This window comes from Camelus bactrianus, chromosome 14 (genome assembly GCF_048773025.1).
Source record: "Camelus bactrianus isolate YW-2024 breed Bactrian camel chromosome 14, ASM4877302v1, whole genome shotgun sequence".
In the NCBI taxonomy this organism is placed as follows: domain Eukaryota; kingdom Metazoa; phylum Chordata; class Mammalia; order Artiodactyla; family Camelidae; genus Camelus; species Camelus bactrianus.
The window spans coordinates 930,608-951,937 of NC_133552.1; the positions used below are offsets into that span (position 1 = coordinate 930,608).

Genomic DNA, 21,330 nt, shown 5'->3' on the forward strand with positions numbered 1-21,330 from the left:
ATCATATACTTAAAACAAGTGAATTTTATTATATGTAAATTAAACCCCAGTAAAGCTTTAACAAAACAAAAAAGAAGTGGAAAAGAAAAGAAGGAAATTTTTGTGGAATATCTTGACTGCCATACTAGTGAGTTTAGGCTTTTAAAGCTGATCCGTGTTTATTTTTCTTTAGGATTAAAATTATGCAGAACATTGGAGTTACGTTTATCAAAACTGGGCAGTATTCAGATGCCATTAATTCATTTGAGCACATAATGAGTATGGCACCGAGTCTGAAGGCAGGCTTCAACCTAATCCTTAGTTACTTTGCTGTTGGAGATAGAGAAAAAATGAAGAAGGCATTCCAGAGATTGATTGCTGTTCCACTAGAAATTGATGAAGATGATAAGTATATTTCACCAAGCGTGAGTACAAAGACTGTTACGTAGCCAGCTGCTGATTACCCTTGCCTCTCTCTTTCCAGAAATGAGAAGAAGGTGGAATGGCTGACTTTCTAGGTTTCTCCCAGCCCTATATGAATGTGCTTTGTCATTTTCATTTGTTATTTAAATTAGGTTGTTATTTCATTTGTTTATTGTTTCATTTGTTATTTAAGTGAGGAAAACAGGACTATTGAAATAGGGCTAGAGATTATGGTTAAAACAGACAGCACAGTTTCAGTCAAAAAACAAAAAGGAGGAGAGTCATAGAGTCAAAAAACAAAAAGGAGAGTCATAGTTGTCGCTCTGTAGGAGTGACATCCTGACCGGGGAGCCCTCGGAGCCTTTTCTGTTTCTTCAGTCGTTGTTGGACTGACACCATGTGTGCTAAATATACCAGGAATGGAATAAAGTAATCACTTGTCCTTATTCATAGAATGGACCATAATACAAACACTTAAGTCGTATTTTGAAAGACTTGAGGAAATAGTACATAGTGTTAGGTGACAAGCAGGTGAGAAAAACACATAGACTGGAAGGAGATACACCAAAATAAAACCGTATTTTCTGGGCAATGAGATTATTTTTCTTAATGCTTTTTAAACACCTCCCAGGTTTTTACCCGTAAATTATTGGTGAACTTCTGTGTTCTTTTGTGTGAAGTCAGACCACGTGACATGCCTGTGTTGTGGGTCGCAGCAGTACAATCAAGTCAGTCTCACAAACTGGACTTGGTAGCTTGTCCTAAGATTGTGAGGGTGCCGCACACGGGTGCTCACGCCTCCACGCACGGCTCGTTCCCCTGGGGCCTCGCTTGCTCCTTCACGCTTGAAGTGGCACCGATTATGCTGCCCTGCCGCACAGGGTTGCGAGGATTAAATGGGGCAATGTGTGTGAAATGCTTAAAATAGTATCTGCAGCGTAGTAAGTGCTGGGTAAATGGTGACTATTATGTATAGCGTTCATGCTGAGAAAAGCAGTAGGTGCTGTGAAAAAAGCCCTCTGTGTGTCCGCAGGAATAGAGGTGCGGGCCAGGCTGGTGACGGCGAGCGCTGAGCGCTGGTGTCTGCGTTTGGAACCTGCGCACGTCGATGCTGGCAGGCGCGGCCGCTGTGCCTGGTTCCCTTCTCCCCAGCCTGGCCTTCTGTCAGCTGCTAGAATCTGTGTTAGTTCAGTGGAGGATGTGATAGGTAACCAGAAGCAAGAAAGAATTCTGCTTTAATCAGGGAAAGTAATTGAGAAAGATTAACGTGCTCTCCACTTTATACAGCTAGCTGGTGTTAGGGTTGGTTAGAAATCTGGTTCCCAGTGTTTACTTCTGAATCACTCACTTTTTTTCCCCAGGATGACCCACATACGAATTTAGTGATCGAAGCCATAAAAAATGATCATCTAAGGCAAATGGAACGTGAAAGGTAATATTTTAGGCACTTAATAATTGAAACTTAATTGATGTAGTTTTAATCTTCATATGAGAGTTGAGTGCACTCTCTGTTTCTTTCAGAACTTGTTATGTATTTCAGTATATTTCTTGAATAGTGCTGCTGTTTCACCAGTATTACAGTTGACCAGATGTTTTTTTATCCTTCAAAATAATCTCAGTCCTCATGCTAATCCCAATTATTTTTATTCAGTTACTGTTTCTCTGTAATTTGCTTTCCTTCTGCATCTGGTGTAATATTGGAACTTTGTTCATATTGCCTTTGTTTAAAAAATTATGTCTTTATATATTTTTTTCCTGTCTCCCAGCTAGATTTCAACTTCTAAAGACAACATTCTATTTATTCTGTTGCTTCCTCCCTCCAGTGAGGAGGCTAGTCTCTGTGAGGCACGTCTCGAAAGTTCTGGTATTTACTGAATATGCGGCAGGTTTGTTAGAAGTTGCATCACATGAAGAGGGCCCTTAGGTTTTTTTTTAATTGTGGTAAAATACACATAACATAAAATTTGCCATCTTAACCGTGATGCATAATTCATTTCAAAGGTAGTGGTAAGTGCCTTTGCGTCGACTTGTAACAAGCCTCCAGAGCTCTTTGTGCTCTGACGGCAGCTCTGTGGTCCCCCCCAGCCCCTGCTCTCCGGCTCTGTGGGTCTGATTGCTCCAGGTGCCTCGTGTAAGTGCAATCTGGTATTTGTCTTTCTGTGACTGGCCTGTTGGCTCAGCCTAATGTGCTCAGGGTCCATCCATCCTGTAGCATGTGACAGAATTTCCTTCCTTTTTAAGGATGAATAATATTCCATTGTATGGGAAGAGCCCCTAATCTTTAGGAATTAGTTTAACAGTAAAAATTAAACTAATGCTTCTGGGAAGATGGGGTAGCTATACTTTTCCATGTTCTCCCCACTAAGTGCAAATAAAATCCCTGTAAGTTGCATGTAAAACAAAATAAGAAGAGAGGTGGGGACGAGGGGAGATCAGAGAGGGGCCTGGGAACGGCAGTGAGCCCCTCACATCTCCCAAACTTGGGGTTGAAGAAGCTGGCACTCAGAAAATGCCAGGGGCACTTATTTTTCAAAGACTGAGAAAAGCCTGCTTTCTTTTGCCAGAGGACAAGGTAAGGGGTAGGTTAGCAAGACAGAAAACTTTCAGAAAAATGCCACAGAAAAAAACCCCGTGGGCCCCCCACGCCAGTAAAAGCCAAGTGGGATCCTAGACTTCCACCCTCAGAAGGCTGCAAGGAGACACGTGGCACCCCAAGTCCAGGCAGGGAGCCAGGCCCCTACGAGCCCCACTGCCTGTGACCCCGGGAGCCAGCGGGCAGCCCTGCAGTAGCAGGGCCTCCTGTGCCCCTCCTGGGGTGGCGGTAGGGGGCTAGCGGGGAGTCAGGACTCGGGACAAGGCCACCCCGATGGCGTCAGCAGGGACACAGGGGAAGCAGGAACGGCCATCCCACCCAGCAAAACAAGGACCTTGTCCCACCTCGGCTGTCAGAGAGTGCTGTATGGGGGACCTGGACTTCTTCCTCTATCTGGCAAGTAATGAGGTGGTGTCTCTTCTTTCCCTGCTGGTGTGGTGTCAAGAAAGCCAGCTAAAACAGATTTAAATAAAATTCAGTCCTATAATGCAGAAATGCCCAAGTTTTGATCAAGAACCACTCATTATACCGAGAACCAGGAAGGCCTCAAACAGTGGAAAAGACAATCAGTAGATGCCAATACTGAGATGACAGATATTAGAATTACCTGACAAATTTTAAAGCCACCATGAGAAAAATGCTTCAGCAAGCAATTATGAACCTGCCTGAAACAGATGAAAAAACAGAAAGCCTCAACAAAGAAGAGATATAAAGGAAAACCAAGTAGAAAGTTTAGAACCAAAAAATAAAACAGCTGGAATGAAAAACACAGTGGGTGGGCTCAGCAGGAGAATGATGGGGCTCGAGGAAGGACTCCGAGAGGGAGGAGAAAATGGAAATGACCCGCCCTATCCAGAGAGGAGGTAGACTAACAATGGAAACAACCGGGGCCTTGGGTCCCCTGGGGCTGTTGCCAGGGTCTGATGCGGTGTCGTTGGAGTCTGGGAAGGGGAGGGGCAGGGGCCGGGCCAAAGAGAGAGCAGCTGGTAGCCCCCGACTTTGGCAAGAAAGCTAAATCTGCAGTACAAGAAGCTGAATGAGTCCCAAAGAGGATAAACCCAAGAAATTACAGCTAATAAACGAGTTCAGCCAGACTGCAGAGTGAAAATGCAGTGTAAGGGGTCGACAGTGTACTATAGAAGTACACACCACCAGGGGACCGTCTGAAAATGAAGTTAGCAACTACATTTACAATAGCATAAAAATCAGTTATTAGGGGTAAATTTAACAAATGAAATGCAAGACTTGCGCTCTGAAAACTATGAAACATTATTGGAAGAAATCGGAGGAAATGGGAAGACATCACATGTTTACGGGTAGGCTCTTACCAGTGCTAAGACGGCAGTGCTCCCCAAATTACGGGTTCAGTGTAATCTCTCTCAAAATCCCGGGAGTGTTTTGCAGAAAGTGAAAACTTGATCCTAAAATTCACATGAAAATATAAGGGATCCAGAATAGCCAGAACAATACTGGAAAAGAAGAGAAATTTGGAGGACTCAGACCTGAAAGCTTCACCAGTCAAGACAGCGTGGTGCTACTCCATGTCAGTAGCATGAAGACAGACAGAAAAGTCAGTGGGATGGGACTGAGCATCCAGAAGTGCGCGCTCACTCTTACAGTCGGTAAGAGTCTTGGGACAATTCAGTGGGAAGGAACAGTCTCACCAACAGATGGTGCTGGAACAACTGGTTATGTTCATGCAGAGAATGGTTGGGTGTCTTCCTCACACCGTCTGCAAAAACTACTTCACAATGGATCACAGACGTAAATGTAAGTACTAGAATTACACAATTCTTAGGAAAAAACGTAGAGGTAAACATTACTGACCTTGTGTTAGGCAGTGGTTTCTCGGCATGACACCAAAAGAAAACATAGGTAGGTTGGACGTCATCAAAATCAAAGACTCCATTCTTCAAAGGACACCGTCAAGTAAATGAAAAGACAACCTACTACTTGGGAGAAAATATTTGCAAACCAAGAAGGGACCTGCTTCTACGATGTATAAAGATCTCTTCCAACTCAAAAATAAACAGACTAACAACGCAATTCAAAATATGCAAAGGATACGAATAGACATTCCTTCAAAATAGATATGCAGATGGCCAGTACACAGAGGAAAAAATGCTTCCGTTCTCACCAGGGAAATGAACCTCGAAACCGCAGTGAGATGCCACTTGACACCCACTAGTGTGGCTGAATCAGACAGATAATGGCCAGTGCTGGTAAGCATGCGGACAAATTAAAACCTTGCATGCTGATAATGGGAATATAAAATGGTGCAGCCACTTTGGAAAACAGCCTGGAAGTTCCTCATACACTTACGTATGCCCCAGCAATTTCTCCCCTAGACGTATACCCAAAGAAACTAGAGCATACATCCGCAGAATGACTTACACACGAATGTTCCTAGCAGCATTATTTGTAATATCCCAAAAGCAGAAACAACCTGAATGTCCACAACTGATGAATGGGTAAAAAGTACATGATCTATCCATACAGTGAAATATTATTTAGCCATAAGAAGGAATGAAATACTGATACACTACAATACTCATGAACCTTGAAGGCATTACGGTAAGTGAAAGAAGCCAGTCACCAAAGACCACGTGTTCTGACTCTGTATGGAAGGAGCAGACGGGGCAAATCTGCAGAGACATGAGGTGGGTATTTCCCAGTTTCCTCACTGGCCGTTTTCACGCTTTCACCCCACCAGCGGTGCAGGTTACACAGCTTCAGCCACGCAGCCCTGTGTCTCTCCGGGTCTCTGTCTCTTCAGTTTGCCAGAGTGCGTCACGAGACAGACACGGAAGACAGATCTGCTGACCCAAAGGCAGTGGGGCTGGCTGCTCCCTTTTCCCAGTCATGGATTTCAACCTGATTTATGAACAGATTGCCAGTGTAGCTGCCCACAGTGTTTACACTTACTTTTTACAAAATAAATACGAACTGTTTCGATACTGTATTTCTAAATAAAACTTTTTTTGTTTGTTTGATACAGGAAAGCCACGGCAGAAAAATACATCATGACAGCTGCAAAGCTCATCGCGCCTGTGATTGAAGCATCCTTCGCTGTGGGCTATGACTGGTAAGAGGAACTCAGTGTCACTGACGGCAGGCTGTTTTCTTTTCAGATTGTTACTTCAGTGATTAAAATGTTTGTTGCTAGAAGAGTGAGTAAATAATTATGAATATCGATTTCTACTTACCAAGCAAATGTTACACGGTAAGATTAATGTAGGCCATTCTAAAAGTTCTAACAGTTTTATTACTGTTCATGTCATTTCATAAATTAAGTACTAAGGCAAGTGAGATACATTGATATGTGAATACGTAACTCCTCTCATCGTGTAAGTTCCAACCTGCGCCCTAGAACTTCAGAACTCCTTAACTCCACTTCCTACCTTTTGTGTTTTGTCAGGCTTTTCAAATTCTAAAATATTTTAAATCTCAGAAGGGCACTAGGGTGTATTTTTTATTCACTGGTGAGAGTTTATGAAATGAAATTTATCAGTCTTTTCCTTTATGGTTTATTGCTTTAGTATCAGGCTTAGAAAGGAAACAACTACAAAAAAATAAGTGTTTACTGTTTACTTCAGGCCAGTTGGAAGGTCAGGATAAGAAAAAAAAGAATCTGCCTTCGGGGGCGGGTATAGCTCAAGTGGTAGAGTGCGTGCCTAGCATGCATGAGGTCCTGGGTTCAATCCCCAGCACCTCCATTAAACAAAAAAAAATAGATAAACCTAATTACCCTCCTAAAAAAAAAAAGAAAGAAGAAAAAAATCTGCCTTCAAGAAGTTTACAGTTTAGCTAAGTAGACAGCAATAAAAACATTATACTGCTACTAACATAGCAAGTTAGGTTTTATTGTGCGCTGTGAGATTTCTTAGTCCCGGTTGCTAATGGCTAATGTAATTTGGTGTCATGGTGTCGTGGAGGGCTTCCCAGATTGAGAGTCATTTGGGCTGAGGCTTGACGCTTAGCCAGGTTAAAAGCGGGGCAGGGGAGGAGGTGGGTGTTCTGAGTGGCGAGGAGAGTGTTCTCAGACGTTGGCAGCCCTCCTCATGCAGATTCTGCAGGACGATTAGCGCAGGTCAGGGCCTGGGGCGTCCTGTGAGTCTCACACGGTAGGGCTGTGTCCCGTCCTTGGGAAGCTGAGGCAGAGTGACGCCAGCACTCTTCTGGGGGGCTTCTTCCTTCGCAGAGCCCCACTTGAGGAAGCGGGGAGGGCGTGACACTTTTGTCTCTAGCCACTTGCTGTGTTGACGGCGCCACGAGGAATGACACAGCGTCTTCGATATTTCCGACTCTCCTGATCTTCCACGTCACTGACGTGCTGTCCCCACTTCCTGGAACGCCCTTCCCTTTTGGTCAGGTCGATTCATCCTTGCCCCTCACCCTGAGTTCCGATATCTCTGGAACACCTTTCCCCGGTATCTCATTCACCCTGGGAGCCCCGCACCAGACATAGTGCCACGCGTGTCACGGACGTTCCGTCGGCGTCTGCTGAGTGTGTCACGGAGTCGGGGGGGTGGTTTCCACGTGATTCTCTGGGAGCCCTGCAGGTGCTTTGCTGGGGTGGGGCTGGGACAGAGGGTCCTCAGTGGGGCCTGAGCAGGGTGGGCTTCATGTCTTCTCTCCACTCCAAGCAGAGGGGCTTTTTTATAAATTGGGGTTGAAAGATTCTGCCTGAAGAAAGGGATCTTCCGCTTTAATATCTTGTAATTGTTGGTCTAAGCCAATGGCTTTGAAGTGTTTTTGAATCAGACCCTCAGGGAGAAATATATTGTGCACTGCTGGCTGAGATAATGACGCGGGCTTGGCCTTTGTTATGCACAAGGCCCTTTGGTGTCTTTTCTGTCCTGTTGCTTTAAGGGTGTCATCCTTGATTTGAAAAATATTAGTCTTGGTGCAATGGGTTTTGGTAGCAACAAAAATCGGGCTCAAATTCTTACTTTACAGTTTCCTACCTCTGTGATCTCAGATCCTCTATTTTCGTATCTGTGATATAGAGATAATGTCTGTATTTCAGGGCTGTGGTGAGGACTAACGGTGACCATGCTCATAAAGGAATCGGCACTGCGGTCGCCAGGGGGAAAAGTTGGGGGCGTAAATTGGGAGTTCGGGGTACACGTTACTATATACAAAGTAGATAAACAGGGTCCTACTGTACAGCACAGGGAACTGTATTCAGTATCTTGTAGTCACCTGTAATGGAAAAGAACCTGAAAAAGAGTATGTGTATGCATATGTGTCACTGAGTCTCTGTGCTGTATGCCAGACGCTAACACCACATTGTAAATCGACTGCACTTTCATTAAAAACAAAAAGGGAATTGGCACAGTGCCTGATGGACCGTTAACAGCAGACGTTCTGTGTGCCTCAGGGAACAGACCCATGACAGTTGTTTAAGTTTGGACACAAAAAATTAAATATATTCTCTAGTTCTATAGAATTTTTGTCACCATCAGAGCATTTAAGATGAAAAAATATATACAAACAATTTTAGCTGTTACAAATTAAAGTTGTTTTTATTAATTGAAAAATGAGAATTTAGATATCAATCTAGTTTTATTTAAAATACCAAAAATAATTAGAAACGACAACAGGCTAATGAAAAACTGGATAAGAGAACTGGTTTGGAACTGAAGCGCTCTGTACTTAACGCCCGTGTGGGAAGAGGTCAGGTGCTTAGCCTTACGGACCACTAGGGGTACTTCTAAACATTTTTGAAAAGTCACATTTAAGAAACCTAAATATATTAAAACAAGATAAATCACCTTTTTTATGCTTTACATTGTAGGTGTGTTGAAGTTGTGAAAGCTTCTCAGTATGTCGAGCTAGCAAATGACCTGGAGATAAACAAAGCAATCACATACCTGAGGCAGAAGGATTTTAACCAAGTGAGTTTAATAAAGAACTTTCTGGTGGAATTTCGTACATTGATTGATCAAAGTAATAATATTGTGAAACTTCTTTCTAGAGTAATGTTATCTGTGATTATTCTGTAGTTGAGTAATATTTTTATTTCTATCTTAACATAATTTCCTTTAGTGTAGTGTTACTTTAATTTTAACCTGTTTGTCCTGTTTCTTGAAATATAAGCACATGCCCCGTAAACATGGCTGCTCAGTGACTAAACCGTATTGCATCCCAGAGGCCCGCTTTCCCCAGAGATTTTCAGAGTGCTCTCTAAAGCTAACAGGCTGTTCAGAATCGGACCTCTCTCGGTGCCCCTGCCGTAGTGGGCCGAGGCCCTGTCTCAGGCGGGTTGGGCTGTGACAAGAACAGAAGAGCAGGCAGCTTTTTTGGGGGTGGGGCGGGGGTTGCAAAGGAGGGTGAACAGATGGAGCTCGGTGCCCGTTTATAAATCCAGCAGGTGGTGTCCTCTGTGCCCGCACTGGGGAAGCCCAGCCCGGGAGAGCCGGGCCAGAGGGAGCCGCAGGGTCCTTCCTGCAGCCTTCCCCAGGCCCGCTGGCAGTTTTCTTCCTATTAAGGACCTTCCGTGTTCTGGGGGAGGGCAGAAATGACCGAGCCCCTCGAGGGGCGAGGGGCGGAGGGAGAGCAGCGTCTCCTCCAGGAGCGAGGGCGGAATAGAGCAGCCCCAGGCCCGCCCAAGGGGAGCGTGGCGCAGAGCGCCCTGGTTCTGTGTGTGGGGGTTAGGTGCCTGACAGGTTCCCAGTATTTGTAAACACTGCAGGGCTTCTCAGAGCCTTTATCTGTCCTGTCGTTTGGTCATCACCCCCTTGGTCGTTAGCGATGCCCCGGGTGACTCTCTGAGGCTGCTGGGGTGCTTTTCCTGTGGAAGGGAAGGGATCAGACTGGTCTTTATATCTTGCTGGCGTTATCTGTGGGCCGCAAAAACAGCTGTGTGTGTGAGAAGTCCTGTTACAGAAGACAGAACAGAGAAAGACAGTTTTCTCCTGATACTTTATTTTTAAATGGTCTTTTTAGAAAGATTGAACAATGTCTTACCATAGTTCATGTTTTAGAACTGTGTTCACTAAGGAATAAACCCATTAATTTTTTCATGTTAAAATTCATTTAACCCAGATCATATTGTTTGCTGCTTTCCTGGCTATTCTGATTCAAAATATTTTTGTTCCATTTGCATATGTATCATTTAATATCATTTAGTTTACTGAGGTTTTAAAAATGTAATTTCTGCTTTCTTTTCAACACTGCTGCTTTTACTTTGCGTTTCTTTTGTTTGTAATTGTAAGTATGACGAGGTGGGTGTAATACAGTCTTAGTTTGAAAGGAACGCTGTTGGATAAAGAGGGTTGGGTTGACGTGACTCATAATGACCACTGATGAAGGCTGTTTTATTTACAACTCAAGGTGAAAGAGAGGAAGTCATGCGTTCTTATATAAGGATATAATTCTCTAGTTACCTCTGGATGCTTTTTTTCAGAAAAAAGGCTGAAATTGAAATCCCAGAGTGTGGTTCCTGGTGATGAGAGTGGGTTTGTAGTGACCTCTGTCGTAGAGACAGAGGTCCACGGAGAAGCCCAGGCGGGCGGGGTGCAGGAGTGGGGCTGCGTATACGCTCCGGGGAAAGCTGGAGCCAGAGCGGATGGCGTTAGCCTGGAAAGAAAACAAAACGGAGATTTAACTATTTTTCTAATTTCTTTTGGAGAAAGAAAAAAAAACTGACAAATGTTTATTTTCATTATTTGCCACTAACAGCTAAATTTTATTAAGTGAACTTTTACCAGTTTCACTTATAAATAAATTGGTTTATATTATTTTACTTTTAAAAACAGAACTGTTGGATATGCATTCATTGAACATGTGAAGAACACTAAGATAACAGCCTATTTCAAAGGCAAAAATACCTGAGAATGTTCCTTTTATTAAACTATGTAGCCTTTTCAGAATAGTTATAGTTTAGAAACTTGAAATATGAAATGTGTTTATTTTGCCCACGTTTTAAGTGGCTGTTGTCAGTTCCACATATTCCTAATTCTTCTAAACAGCAGCTTTGGGTTGCACTGGTTTTGTTTGCTGTTTGGGGAGAACAGGCTTGGTGTTAAAGGTGGTCTCGCAGTGTTGTTCTTAACCAGCCACAGGGTAGCAAGTACCAAAATTGTGAGATCCAGCACATTTCCTTGTTTTGACGGGAGTGACACAGCTGTGGGGCAGACACAGCATTCTGTTTTTTAAAGAGTTATTACTGTGGTTAGTTTGCTCGGTGCTCTGCTCTGTGGGTGTCAGACATCCCTCCCCGCCCTTCACTCACTTCAGAGAATTTACTAGGTATGTGCTTTATATTTAAATTAGCACAAACACTTATCGTGACACAGTCTGAAACTAAGGAGTGAAACATCTCAGTGCTCACTCTGTGTGAAATGCAGCTTGTGAAACTCAGAGGCTGAGAAGAGCGGTGGCTTTTACCTTCAAGGCCGTGGGGCTGAGTCAGGAGAGGGCGAGGGAGCTTCTGCCAGGAGCTGGGTTCTGGGGGCTTCTTGTTATGGGAGAGCCTTCCAGGGAGGTAGGTGAGAAGAGGGTCTTGGGACAGAGGGCGGGCGTGTGGTCTTTTCTCTCCCAGAGCTCGCTTTGTGGGATGACAGGCTGCTGACCTGGTTTCTCTGACGTGATCACACCCTTTAAGAGGGTACCTGTGGCCGGCGCCCTGACCATGATCATGGGCACAGACATCCCACATGCCCTGCGGAAGCTCCAGCAGGGCTTAGCCTGGACTCAGCTGCTCCCAGAGCTTCCTGGGTGTTCAGTCAGTGGTTTCAAGGGAAGCAAGGAGAACCACGTCTTTCCTTATTCCTGGTATTTCTCAGGGCTGGGGGTGGAGTCCTCACCCACCTCCCACGGGGTCAGACTTGCCGGGGTTAAGGATGAACTTCACTTGTCTCCTGGCTTCGGAGTGTAATTACACTCAGACCTGCTTGTCACTTTCCCTGATGCTCCCGGAGCTGTGTTCTGACCCGGTTCTGGGGGCTCTCGGCCGGGTCTCCTCCTCGCCTGGGACTGCGATGACCTTTCCGCCAGCGCCTTGTGGCCGGCACTTCCTGCTTTTAGCCTTTTCTGCTGCATATTTAGTCTCAACGTTTTCTGGGATCTTGGCTTCAAATTCTGTTGCCTCGTAGCTTTCCAGTGCCTTCAGAAACGTGTTTAGAGTTTTACCTGATTTCTAACTGTTCTCTGTGGGAAGATGGTCTTCTGCTGGCTAGTCTCTGATAACGGGATGCAGACGTCCTGGAAGGACTCTGTAAGAGCAAGTTTGGTCCTGTCTCTTCGGAACAGCCTTCCCGGGGGTGAGCGCCGCCGCACCACGGGCTCCGGAGCCGGTCCTGCCCTCGTCAGCGACTCCGGCCGGCTGCGCACTACAGGTGGTTCTCAGCCTCGCTGGGCTTCTCCTTGATTCTCTTCTGTCAGTTCTGATAATCGAGTGGAATTCTCGTCTGTCTTTTGTTTCCCTGGACGCACCAGTCCCCCCCCCCGTGCCTCCTCTGGTTTTGTATCCAGATCGCTGACCTTGTCCCCAGACCCGTATTACAAGGGCGATGACTTGCAGCTGTTTCACTTCTAGGCTGTAGAGACCTTAAAAATGTTTGAAAAAAAGGACAGCAGAGTGAAGAGTGCAGCAGCAACCAACCTCTCATTCCTGTACTTTCTGGTGAGTTCTGTTTCTCACGACGTGTTGACGCTGGGGTGTCTTCATGCTGCTGCCTGGGGAGAGGGTTGGGCGGCCAAGGGAGGACAGCGGAGGTGGGGGGGGCGCAGCTTGTCCTGGGCCCTCGTGTCTGGAGCGCAGCCCAGCTGCCGGCCAGAGCCATCAGGGCTGGGAGGTCGAAAGTGTGGCTCCTCCCAGCCACGCTGATGGGGCACGAGTACCACAACTGTGGAAGTGAGATCTGCACAGCGCGTGGGAGTGACAGCCAGGTCCCCAGCGAGCACTCGGGGACAGGGAGGAGGCCAGGGATCCCTGGAGGCTTGGGACCTGGAGGTGACACAGCCAGTCTGATGGGGCAGGAAGTGGGTGGTGCCTCTGTAGCTGTTTCAGGGCTGCAGGTGTGGGAAGCACCAACCTGCAGTAAACAATGCTGTGCAGTCTGGGGCATTCGAAGTGGAGCCACCTGCATGCTGGCGGTGTTGTTCAGACCAGGAGACTGGAGAAAGCAGCCATGAGAAACAGGTGGTTGAAGGAGCTTAATGACGAAAACTCTTGTAGAATGAGCCTAACGAGACCAAGACACGTGAAATTTCCATCACACCTGCAACCTCAGAAAGTCTGTTCATCATGTCTGTAATCTCAGGAGAATCAAAATGGATACTGATGAACTTCAACTAACTTGTATATATGTTGTACTTTATGTAGGAAAACGAATTTGCACAAGCCAGTAGCTACGCAGATCTAGCTGTGAACTCTGACAGGTATAACCCATCAGCTCTTACTAATAAAGGGAACACGGTTTTCGCAAACGGCGATTATGAGAAGGCAGCCGAATTCTATAAAGAGGCTCTACGGAATGACTCGTCTTGTACAGAAGCCCTTTATAATATTGGTGAGCGAAACGGGCAAATTGCCTCTTTTGTTTGTTTGTTTTTTGCTTAAAGAGCTCCAGCTTATTAAGAGGAGGTTGTGACAGAAAGTTGAAAAGAAGACTCTTGGATCACAGACTGATGGGAGTAATGACTGGAAGGTGCGCATGTGAGGTCTGGGGAGGCATCACCGTCCCGCCCTCCAGAGAGACTTCAGTCTGTCTGCACCGTGGTGTGTGTGAGCCTGACCGGTTCCCCAAATTCCTGCTGATCCTGGAAGTTATAGTCCAACGTTTGCCAAACTGATAGGTGGGGGGAAATAATCTCATCTTCTTCCTCTACATTATGAACAATTTCGAACACCAAAAATAATATGGAAAAAAATTAATGCCTCTGTACCTACCACCTGTACTTAACAACTATATTTTAACGTTTTGTTGTTTTTACTTCAGGTTTTGTTGTTAGTAAGCAAAATGTTACAAGACCTAAAGGCTCACACCCCTCCCCCCTGCCCCTGGTGTGCAGTCACGTTGGAAGGACGGGTGCAGCCACGGGTGTCGGGGGCAGAGGCCGCTGCAGGGGGCCGAGTGCGGGGCCTCGGGGCCACAGATCGCTCTCTGCCACGCCTGTCCGCTCAGCCTTGGCACACGTTCAAAGTGCCTCTCCTAGTCCATGGCTTGACCGAGCTTTGTCACCTCTTCTGCACACAGAATTGTTCTGTTTTTTTATATAGTCAAATTTGGCTTGTTGAGAATTTGCAGCTTCATTTGTTCATTGCTTTATGAAGCCCTTCCCTACCCCAAAATTATAAAATCATATTCCTGTATTTTCTTTTCATACTTTATAGCTTTGTTTTTTTCTGTTTAGCTTTAAAGTAAATTTTGAATTTGTCTGAAACAGGAATGAATTCAAAAGCAGAATCTGCAGTTTTTTCAATGTGCATCACCCCTCCGGCACCATTTTTTGCTGGTCGCTTAGTCCCCTTGCCTTTAGCGCCCACTGTCTAACTTCTGACCTCGTCCATTTCCAGGCTGTTTATTCTGTTCTGTTACTCCGAGTCGTTCCTGCCCCACACACGGCAGAGCACAAGAGCCTGATGCCGTGTTTGGTGTCTGCCGAACGCCCCTGCCTTGCTCCTTTGTTAATTGTGTTCATCTTTACTTCCTCTTCTGGATGAATATTTATTTACCTGTATTTAAATATTCATCCTGTTACTTTGAGAAAATTACCACCATAATAGTGCGTACAGCTTACATTTTTCTCTTTTCTTTCTTTCAAAGGCCTTGCCTATAAGAAGCTGAACCGGCTTGACGAAGCTTTGGACTGTTTCCTGAAACTTCACGCGATCCTGAGAAACAGTGCCCAAGTCCTATACCAGATAGCCAGTGTGTATCTTACGTGAAAACCTTAGGGACTGTTGTTAAGGCACCCAGCTGGGGGTTGAATGCCACTTGTTAAAGTAGCTGAACCAGCGAAGTAATTGATGAGGGTAGTATTTTAAAACCGAGCTATCAGATTAGTATGTGATAAAATATTATTTGATATTATTTGAGTGATCTTGCTTTAAAAGATAGTTCACATGGTAAGAGAAATTGTTCAGAGGTTGAAACTTATTAATTTTTGAAGATGATAATTGAAGGCATTGAGTATCATGTCAAGTCCACACAAGCTGTTAGAGATAACAGAGACTGGGCTACCTGTCTTGCAGGGCACTTTTTAAGCATGAACTTACTAATTAAAAGGAGAACATTGTTTGTTACTGATCAGTACTGCTGACTGAGTTTGGATAGTTTGTCTTACTCACTTGAGTTGACATGCAGGCTTAGTGAGTATAGGCCACTTCACCCCAGGACTACGCGCTAGCTTGCAGGAGCCCGCGCGCCACTCCCTGGCAGTGCGTGCGTGCAGCCCTGTGCCCGGTGCACAGCCGTGTTCTCCCTCAGCGTCTCCTGTAGGTCTCAGCTTTCCTTGCTTTTTTTCCCCTTCCCTTGGCTGAAAAAGCAGAAATTTGTTAATATTTTGAATGCCTCTGGTAGTATTTGAAAAACACTTTAACTTCTCTCCTTATTTTAAAAATGGTAAGATTGAAAACAATATTAGGAAGTGTTAAAATCTTATGCAGATATTTAAGTTACCATTATCTTGATAAAAATTTTATACATATATGTTTAGAAAAAAGTCTATTACGATGTGTACCATTAATAATTTTAAGTATTATCTGTTGTACCTCTGGAAGAGTAGATGAGTTTTTTATATCAAAAATTTAATTTTAGAGTAGACGGCTTCATAGTTATTTCTTTTAGCCTTTTTGTTTTGTATTTCATCTCTCTGCAAGTGCCAGCATCGTGGTCTGACAGTGCCCAGTTCATGGTCAGTTTGGAGCCAGTCAGGCAATTGATATGGTTGAGGCCGTTTGAATACATTTCCTTATTTTTATGCTTTTCTTATAGTATCACATCTGTCATCATTAAAGACAGAAGACTCTTCTTTTTCTTTTGTTTTTTTTGAGGGGAAGGTAATTAGGTTTATTTATTATTATTTATTTTAATGTAGGCACTGGGGATTGAACCCAGGACCTCATGCATGCTAGGCAAGCACTCTACCACTGAGCTACACCCTCCCCCCCAGACTCTTCTTTTTCAGTGAAACTTTGGATTGGAGTATTTCCATTTCACTGAGGCATCTGATACAAAAATAAATAGTGAGCAGTCAGTAAGTATTGGTGCAGAGGAGGCACCAGGCACAAAAGCTACAAAAACTCTTACCTTAGGTTTGTAGTCAAATTGGGGAAAACTCCGGAAAATACATGGAAAACATTCCCTTAAGATGCTGAGCATGTTAAGAGGTAGAATAGTTGAACACAACATTCAGGCATTTGTATTGAGGACGAACGCTGGACTGAGCTTTGAATAAAGCAGCAAACTGTTAATCTGCTGGAGCTCAGCAGGCACTAAGGAAGCAGCGGGAGAGCCAGGTGTGTGCACGCGGAAAGAAATGTTGTCTCCGGTACGACTCCACTTCTGTCCTCACCCCTGAAGAGACCCAGAGTAGCCAGCGTTAGGCAGCACACGACTTCCTGCAGAATGAGAAGGATTTTGTCGTAATGTTGGTGTTAGGTTTGCTTATTGATCAATGAATTTAGAAAAACTGTGTTATCCTTAACTGAAGCTGCCCCAGATATGAATTGATGGACGACCCCAGTCAAGCGATGGAATGGCTGATGCAGCTGATCAGTGTGGCCCCGACCGACTCCAGAGCCCTGTCTAAGCTGGGAGGGCTGCACGACAGCGAGGGGGACAAGTCCCAGGCGCTGCAGTATTACTACGAGGTGCCGCCGTCTTCCTCCTCCTGCTCTGTAGCCTTCTCTGAGTTGCTGTCGGAAAGGCAGCAGGCCTTTTAACTTTTAAAAGTTAGAAGTGCTTTTAGTTTTTAAATGAATAATGATTTAAAGTAAAGTATAGAATTTGTGGAATATAGTTAGTTTTTTATTAATTTTAGTAAAAAATGAAATAAAAAGTATAAATTCTTTTTCTCTTGAAGCTTGACTTCTTCCCTTTTGATTCTAGGACATATTTAATTTGACTCAGATCATATATCAGTACATCCAGAAGATATTTATAGATAATTTAAAAGTATGTCAAGCAAATCTTAAGTTTTCCAAATCTTGTATAGTTTCAAAACTTGCACAGAGCTGTGGCAGTTCATGCTTTTAAATTAAGATCTGTCACGCTGGATAAATTAATCCATTCAGTAGGTGAAGCGTGCGGGAGTGAGCTGCACGTTGTAACTGGAGTTGTGTGTCACGCCTCACACTTTTCCAGTCGTACAGGTATTTCCCGTCCAATATTGAGGTCATCGAGTGGCTCGGGGCCTACTACATTGACACACAGTTTTGCGAAAAAGCCATTCAGTACTTCGAAAGAGCTTCTCTCATACAGTAAGTAGCTGTTACGATCTTATGTTCAGTTAAATGTTCACAGTATGTAGACGTCCCGAGTTTGTGCGGAGTTATTAGCGTTCACTCATTGTTTTCGTTTTCATATGTTTCATTTGACGGTCTTTACTGTGATAAATATATTTACTTTTTATACAGAAGTTTTAAAAAAGGCCTTTAAGGTACTTTTCTTTATGTATTTTTCTTTTTCACATTTATGCAAACAACTTATTTCTCTGTCATTCAGAAAATAACTCTCACTCCTAGGGCAGAGTTTCATTTCTGGAAGAGTCCTAATAGAAAAAGTTGCATTGGTTTCAATTTATAATTGATATACATTGTATATTAAAAATTAAACTTTTAAAGATATCTGTAAGTTCATAGCAGAATGTTTTATACATGTCTTTATACATGACTTTAAAATCATTGGAATATATTACGTTCTGCTTTGCATTTGGCCAAATCGATTTTAATATTAAACGCGACTTTGAATCATTTGAATGATAAAGGAACATGAAATAATTTGAATGATCTTGTGGAATTAGGGAGTGAATTTTTATGACATTTGCTTCCCATAAATATTCTGAGAATTATGAAACTACCAGCACAGAGGATGGTTTTCGGTTTAATCCTGTGCAGGAGGCTGCAGCCCCCTGACACTTCATGCCAACCCTGGCTTAGCTGTCGGTCACGTGGGGCCCCTTCCTTGAGGCTCCAGCACCGCTGCTCCATCCTCAACTCCTGTCTGTGAAGGTCACGTGTCGACCTGATAGGCGTTCCCTCCGGCCCGTCAGTAGTCTGGCCTCACAGGCTTGGCCACCCTGACGATACTGACCACCTCCTCGGTCGCCTGGCTCTGATCTCATTCTTACGATCATCGCACGCTTACGCTGATACAGCTGGGTCGTACTGTGCAGCTGTCTGCGTCCGCAGCTCCCACACCCCACCCTCAGGTGAGGCCGAGGCCTGCCCGCCTTGCCGTCTTCTGCAGCCTCACTCTCCCCCGGCTTTGGCTCTGAGCCCGTCCTTTCTAGGCTGCTTCATCGCGCACATCTTCTTTTTTTTCTTCTTGCTAACGTTCTTGGTTACTTTTTCTCACTTGCTTTGCTGTCCCGTCTGTCCCCCAAGCTTCGGTTCATGGGCTACCCCAGCCGCCGGCTCGGCTCCTGTACGCAGCCTGGGAGGCACCCTCAGAGGTAAACCGTGTGCTGGGGGCACTGACGCGGCCCAGCGGTGCCCCGCCCGCCCCGCTCCGCAGTCTGAAGTGCTTCTTACTGGCCTCCTTCCTGCTTTTCCGCTGATCTCTTCATTTCTCTCCGTTTTACTGTCGAACTTCCCAGAAAACGGACGTCTTTTCCAGGAACCCCCCTGACGTGCCCTCTCCCGCTTTCCCGTCTGCTTACTCTCTTGCCCCTGTGTGCACCTTCTGTCTGTGACAGAGGCGTTCAGGATGCATTAATTCCCTCTCCTCCTCCTCCTCAGCATTTGCTTTCTGTACCATGCATCTCAGTTTCCCCTTCTCTGTTTTCTCACATGCGAAGTCTTTATTTGTCATGTAAGTTTCATCTCTACAACAAAGGGTGAGCTCTTTGGAAGCGATGGTGAGGCCTTGGTATTTATCTATTGCAGAGTAGTTGGCATCGCATTGACTTAAGTTATATTACCCATTACTGGTGTTCCTTTACTGTAGGAACTCCTCACCTTGCTGTATCGCTTAGATTTTTATGGTTCTTAGTAATATGGTTCTTGGTAATCGGTTTACGCCTATGCTATTGCATTGAAAAAGAAATAATAGGCCACCGAAAAGGAAAGGAAGACATAAAGCTGTCTCTTCACAAGTGACATGATCAATACATAGAAAACCCTAAACAATTCACAAAAAAGTTGTTCTGCACAGGCAGTGGATGTATCAGCCGTAAAACGAGCGACATTCTAACACGTGCTACAGCATGGAGACACCTTAAGCCATCACACTAAATGAAGGAAGCCAGGCTTCAAAGTGCACATACGACACGATTTCACTTACACAAAATGTCTAGAGTTAGTGTGTGAGAAGGTACAGGAGCTGGGGGAGCTTCATCTGAAATGGAATTTGAGTTTCTCTCTCTCATTCTCCTTGTTTGGGGGTTAATTTCCAGAAAAGGTATTGTGGGTAAAGGGCCATTATCTTAAAACCAGAAGTTGTGGCTCACAGATAGAGGAAACAAACTAGTGGCTACCAGAGGGGAGATGGACACAGGGAGGGACGAGGTCGGGGTGGGGAGCAAGAAGGACAGACGACTGTGTGACACGGGACACAGCGATGTGCTGGGCAGCACGGGAGAAGGAGCCCGTGTTCTGTGACAGCTTTAAATGCAGTACAGCCTGTAAGAATTTTGAATCACTGTTATAACTAATGTAACTCAACTGTGCTTCAGTTTAAAAAAAACAAGTGAAATGAAGTGAGAAGAGCAGTTAATGATTCCCTGGTGTTTTATTTCTTCAGACCTCCTTTTTCTTAGAAATTTTTAATGGTAATCTTTAGAAATCCTGGTCATATTTATTTTAGAAAAGAAACTAATTTTTTGTAAGGGTGAAAAAAGGATGAATAGAAATCTTTTTAACTTTCTTCTTAGTTGATGTCTAATTGTTGAAGCACAAGGTCAAAAACTGCCTCTTGGGCACTGAGTTTGTGAGCCTGAACCTCAGGCGTGAAGCGTGGAGAGAGTGTTTATAGCTCTGTCTTCACCCAGATGGGGCGGGTCCTGCAAGAGTGTCCAAATTAAGGCCTGAACTGGATGGAAGGACTCTTAAATTTAAATGTCCCAATGCAAATATGACAGATAATAATGAAGCGAATTGTGTATGTGCTACTTTTAATGATAAAGGTGACCTAATTGCACACCAAAAAGTGACTGAAAGGTGGCACGGATGTGCAGCTTCATAAGCCTGCGTGGCTGTCTCAGATTGTGTTCCGTCGCTAATCGCACACTGTTTCTTTTACAGGCCTACACAAGTGAAGTGGCAGCTGATGGTGGCCAGTTGCTTCAGAAGAAGTGGTGAATGCTCTAATTTTATTCGTTTTACTGTGTGTTGCTTCTTTCTTTTAGGTCATTATGCATATAAATGTGTTCCAATTGTTTATGTGTTTCTAAGATTAACTTTCGGTAACTACATACATTTGAAGCATTATATGAAAGGCATCCAATAGTTACTATATTCAGAAAAAAGTTCTGCTCACAAGGCGGGTCTTCGTGTATTCCATCACCACTTAAAACAGGTGCATTCTTTCTCAGAGTTAACACACTAAGCATTTTCGTGAGTTAGCCCCTGACAGGTGGGTGTTCTGTACACACTGATTCGTATTTTCATTTCTGCTCTCCTAACTCTAAATACACGTGTGCTCTGACAAACACGCGGGCCTGCCTCCCACCTGATGAGCCTGGGACAGCGGGGCTCTCTTACCACCTACCCCGAGCTGTCACCGTCTGTGTTTTCAGTAGCTGTTCATCCCCCTGTGCTGCTGACACTCGGCCTGCGGTGTCCACATGCCAGTCGTTCTGGACCAACTGTCCAGAAAGGTACTGTCAGACACCAGCGATCGGCAGGAGATAAACGTGACCTGAAGTTAAAATAGATGTTAATGAGGTTAAAAATGTAGGCCCTCCTGCAGAGCAAACACAGGGCAGGAGAAGAAGTTCTCAGTGCAAGAAGCACGAGCTGCAGGGCTGCCTGTGGTCCCCACCTGCCAGGCTCTGTCCCGCGGGGAGCCTGCGGGGCAGCAGACCACGGGTGCCTGCGGCCCACGGTTCAGGTTGCTGTATTTCCTGCCATTTCCTGTTGGCAGTGGGGCCCGCTGTCCGTACACACTTTATTTGTACCAGCAGGGGTTCCTTCTGCGGCTCTCACAGCCAGCGTGTGTGGC

General features: G+C 44.8%; 1 protein-coding gene across 4 annotated transcripts in view; it reads left to right on the forward strand.

Moving 5' to 3' along the window:
- Positions 1-21,330, forward strand: part of IFT88 (intraflagellar transport 88) — a 57,270-nt gene that overhangs the window by 21,544 nt on the left and 14,396 nt on the right. For all 4 annotated transcript variants that reach the window (XM_074377887.1, XM_074377890.1, XM_074377888.1 and 1 more), the window contains 10 exons: positions 173-404; positions 1,764-1,834; positions 5,994-6,080; positions 8,796-8,895; positions 12,540-12,626; positions 13,329-13,515; positions 14,773-14,881; positions 16,670-16,820; positions 17,314-17,429; positions 20,412-20,464. In XM_074377887.1, the coding sequence (XP_074233988.1) occupies positions 173-404; positions 1,764-1,834; positions 5,994-6,080; positions 8,796-8,895; positions 12,540-12,626; positions 13,329-13,515; positions 14,773-14,881; positions 16,670-16,820; positions 17,314-17,429; positions 20,412-20,464 (1,193 nt within the window). The remainder of the gene's footprint in view (positions 1-172; positions 405-1,763; positions 1,835-5,993; positions 6,081-8,795; positions 8,896-12,539; positions 12,627-13,328; positions 13,516-14,772; positions 14,882-16,669; positions 16,821-17,313; positions 17,430-20,411; positions 20,465-21,330) is intronic.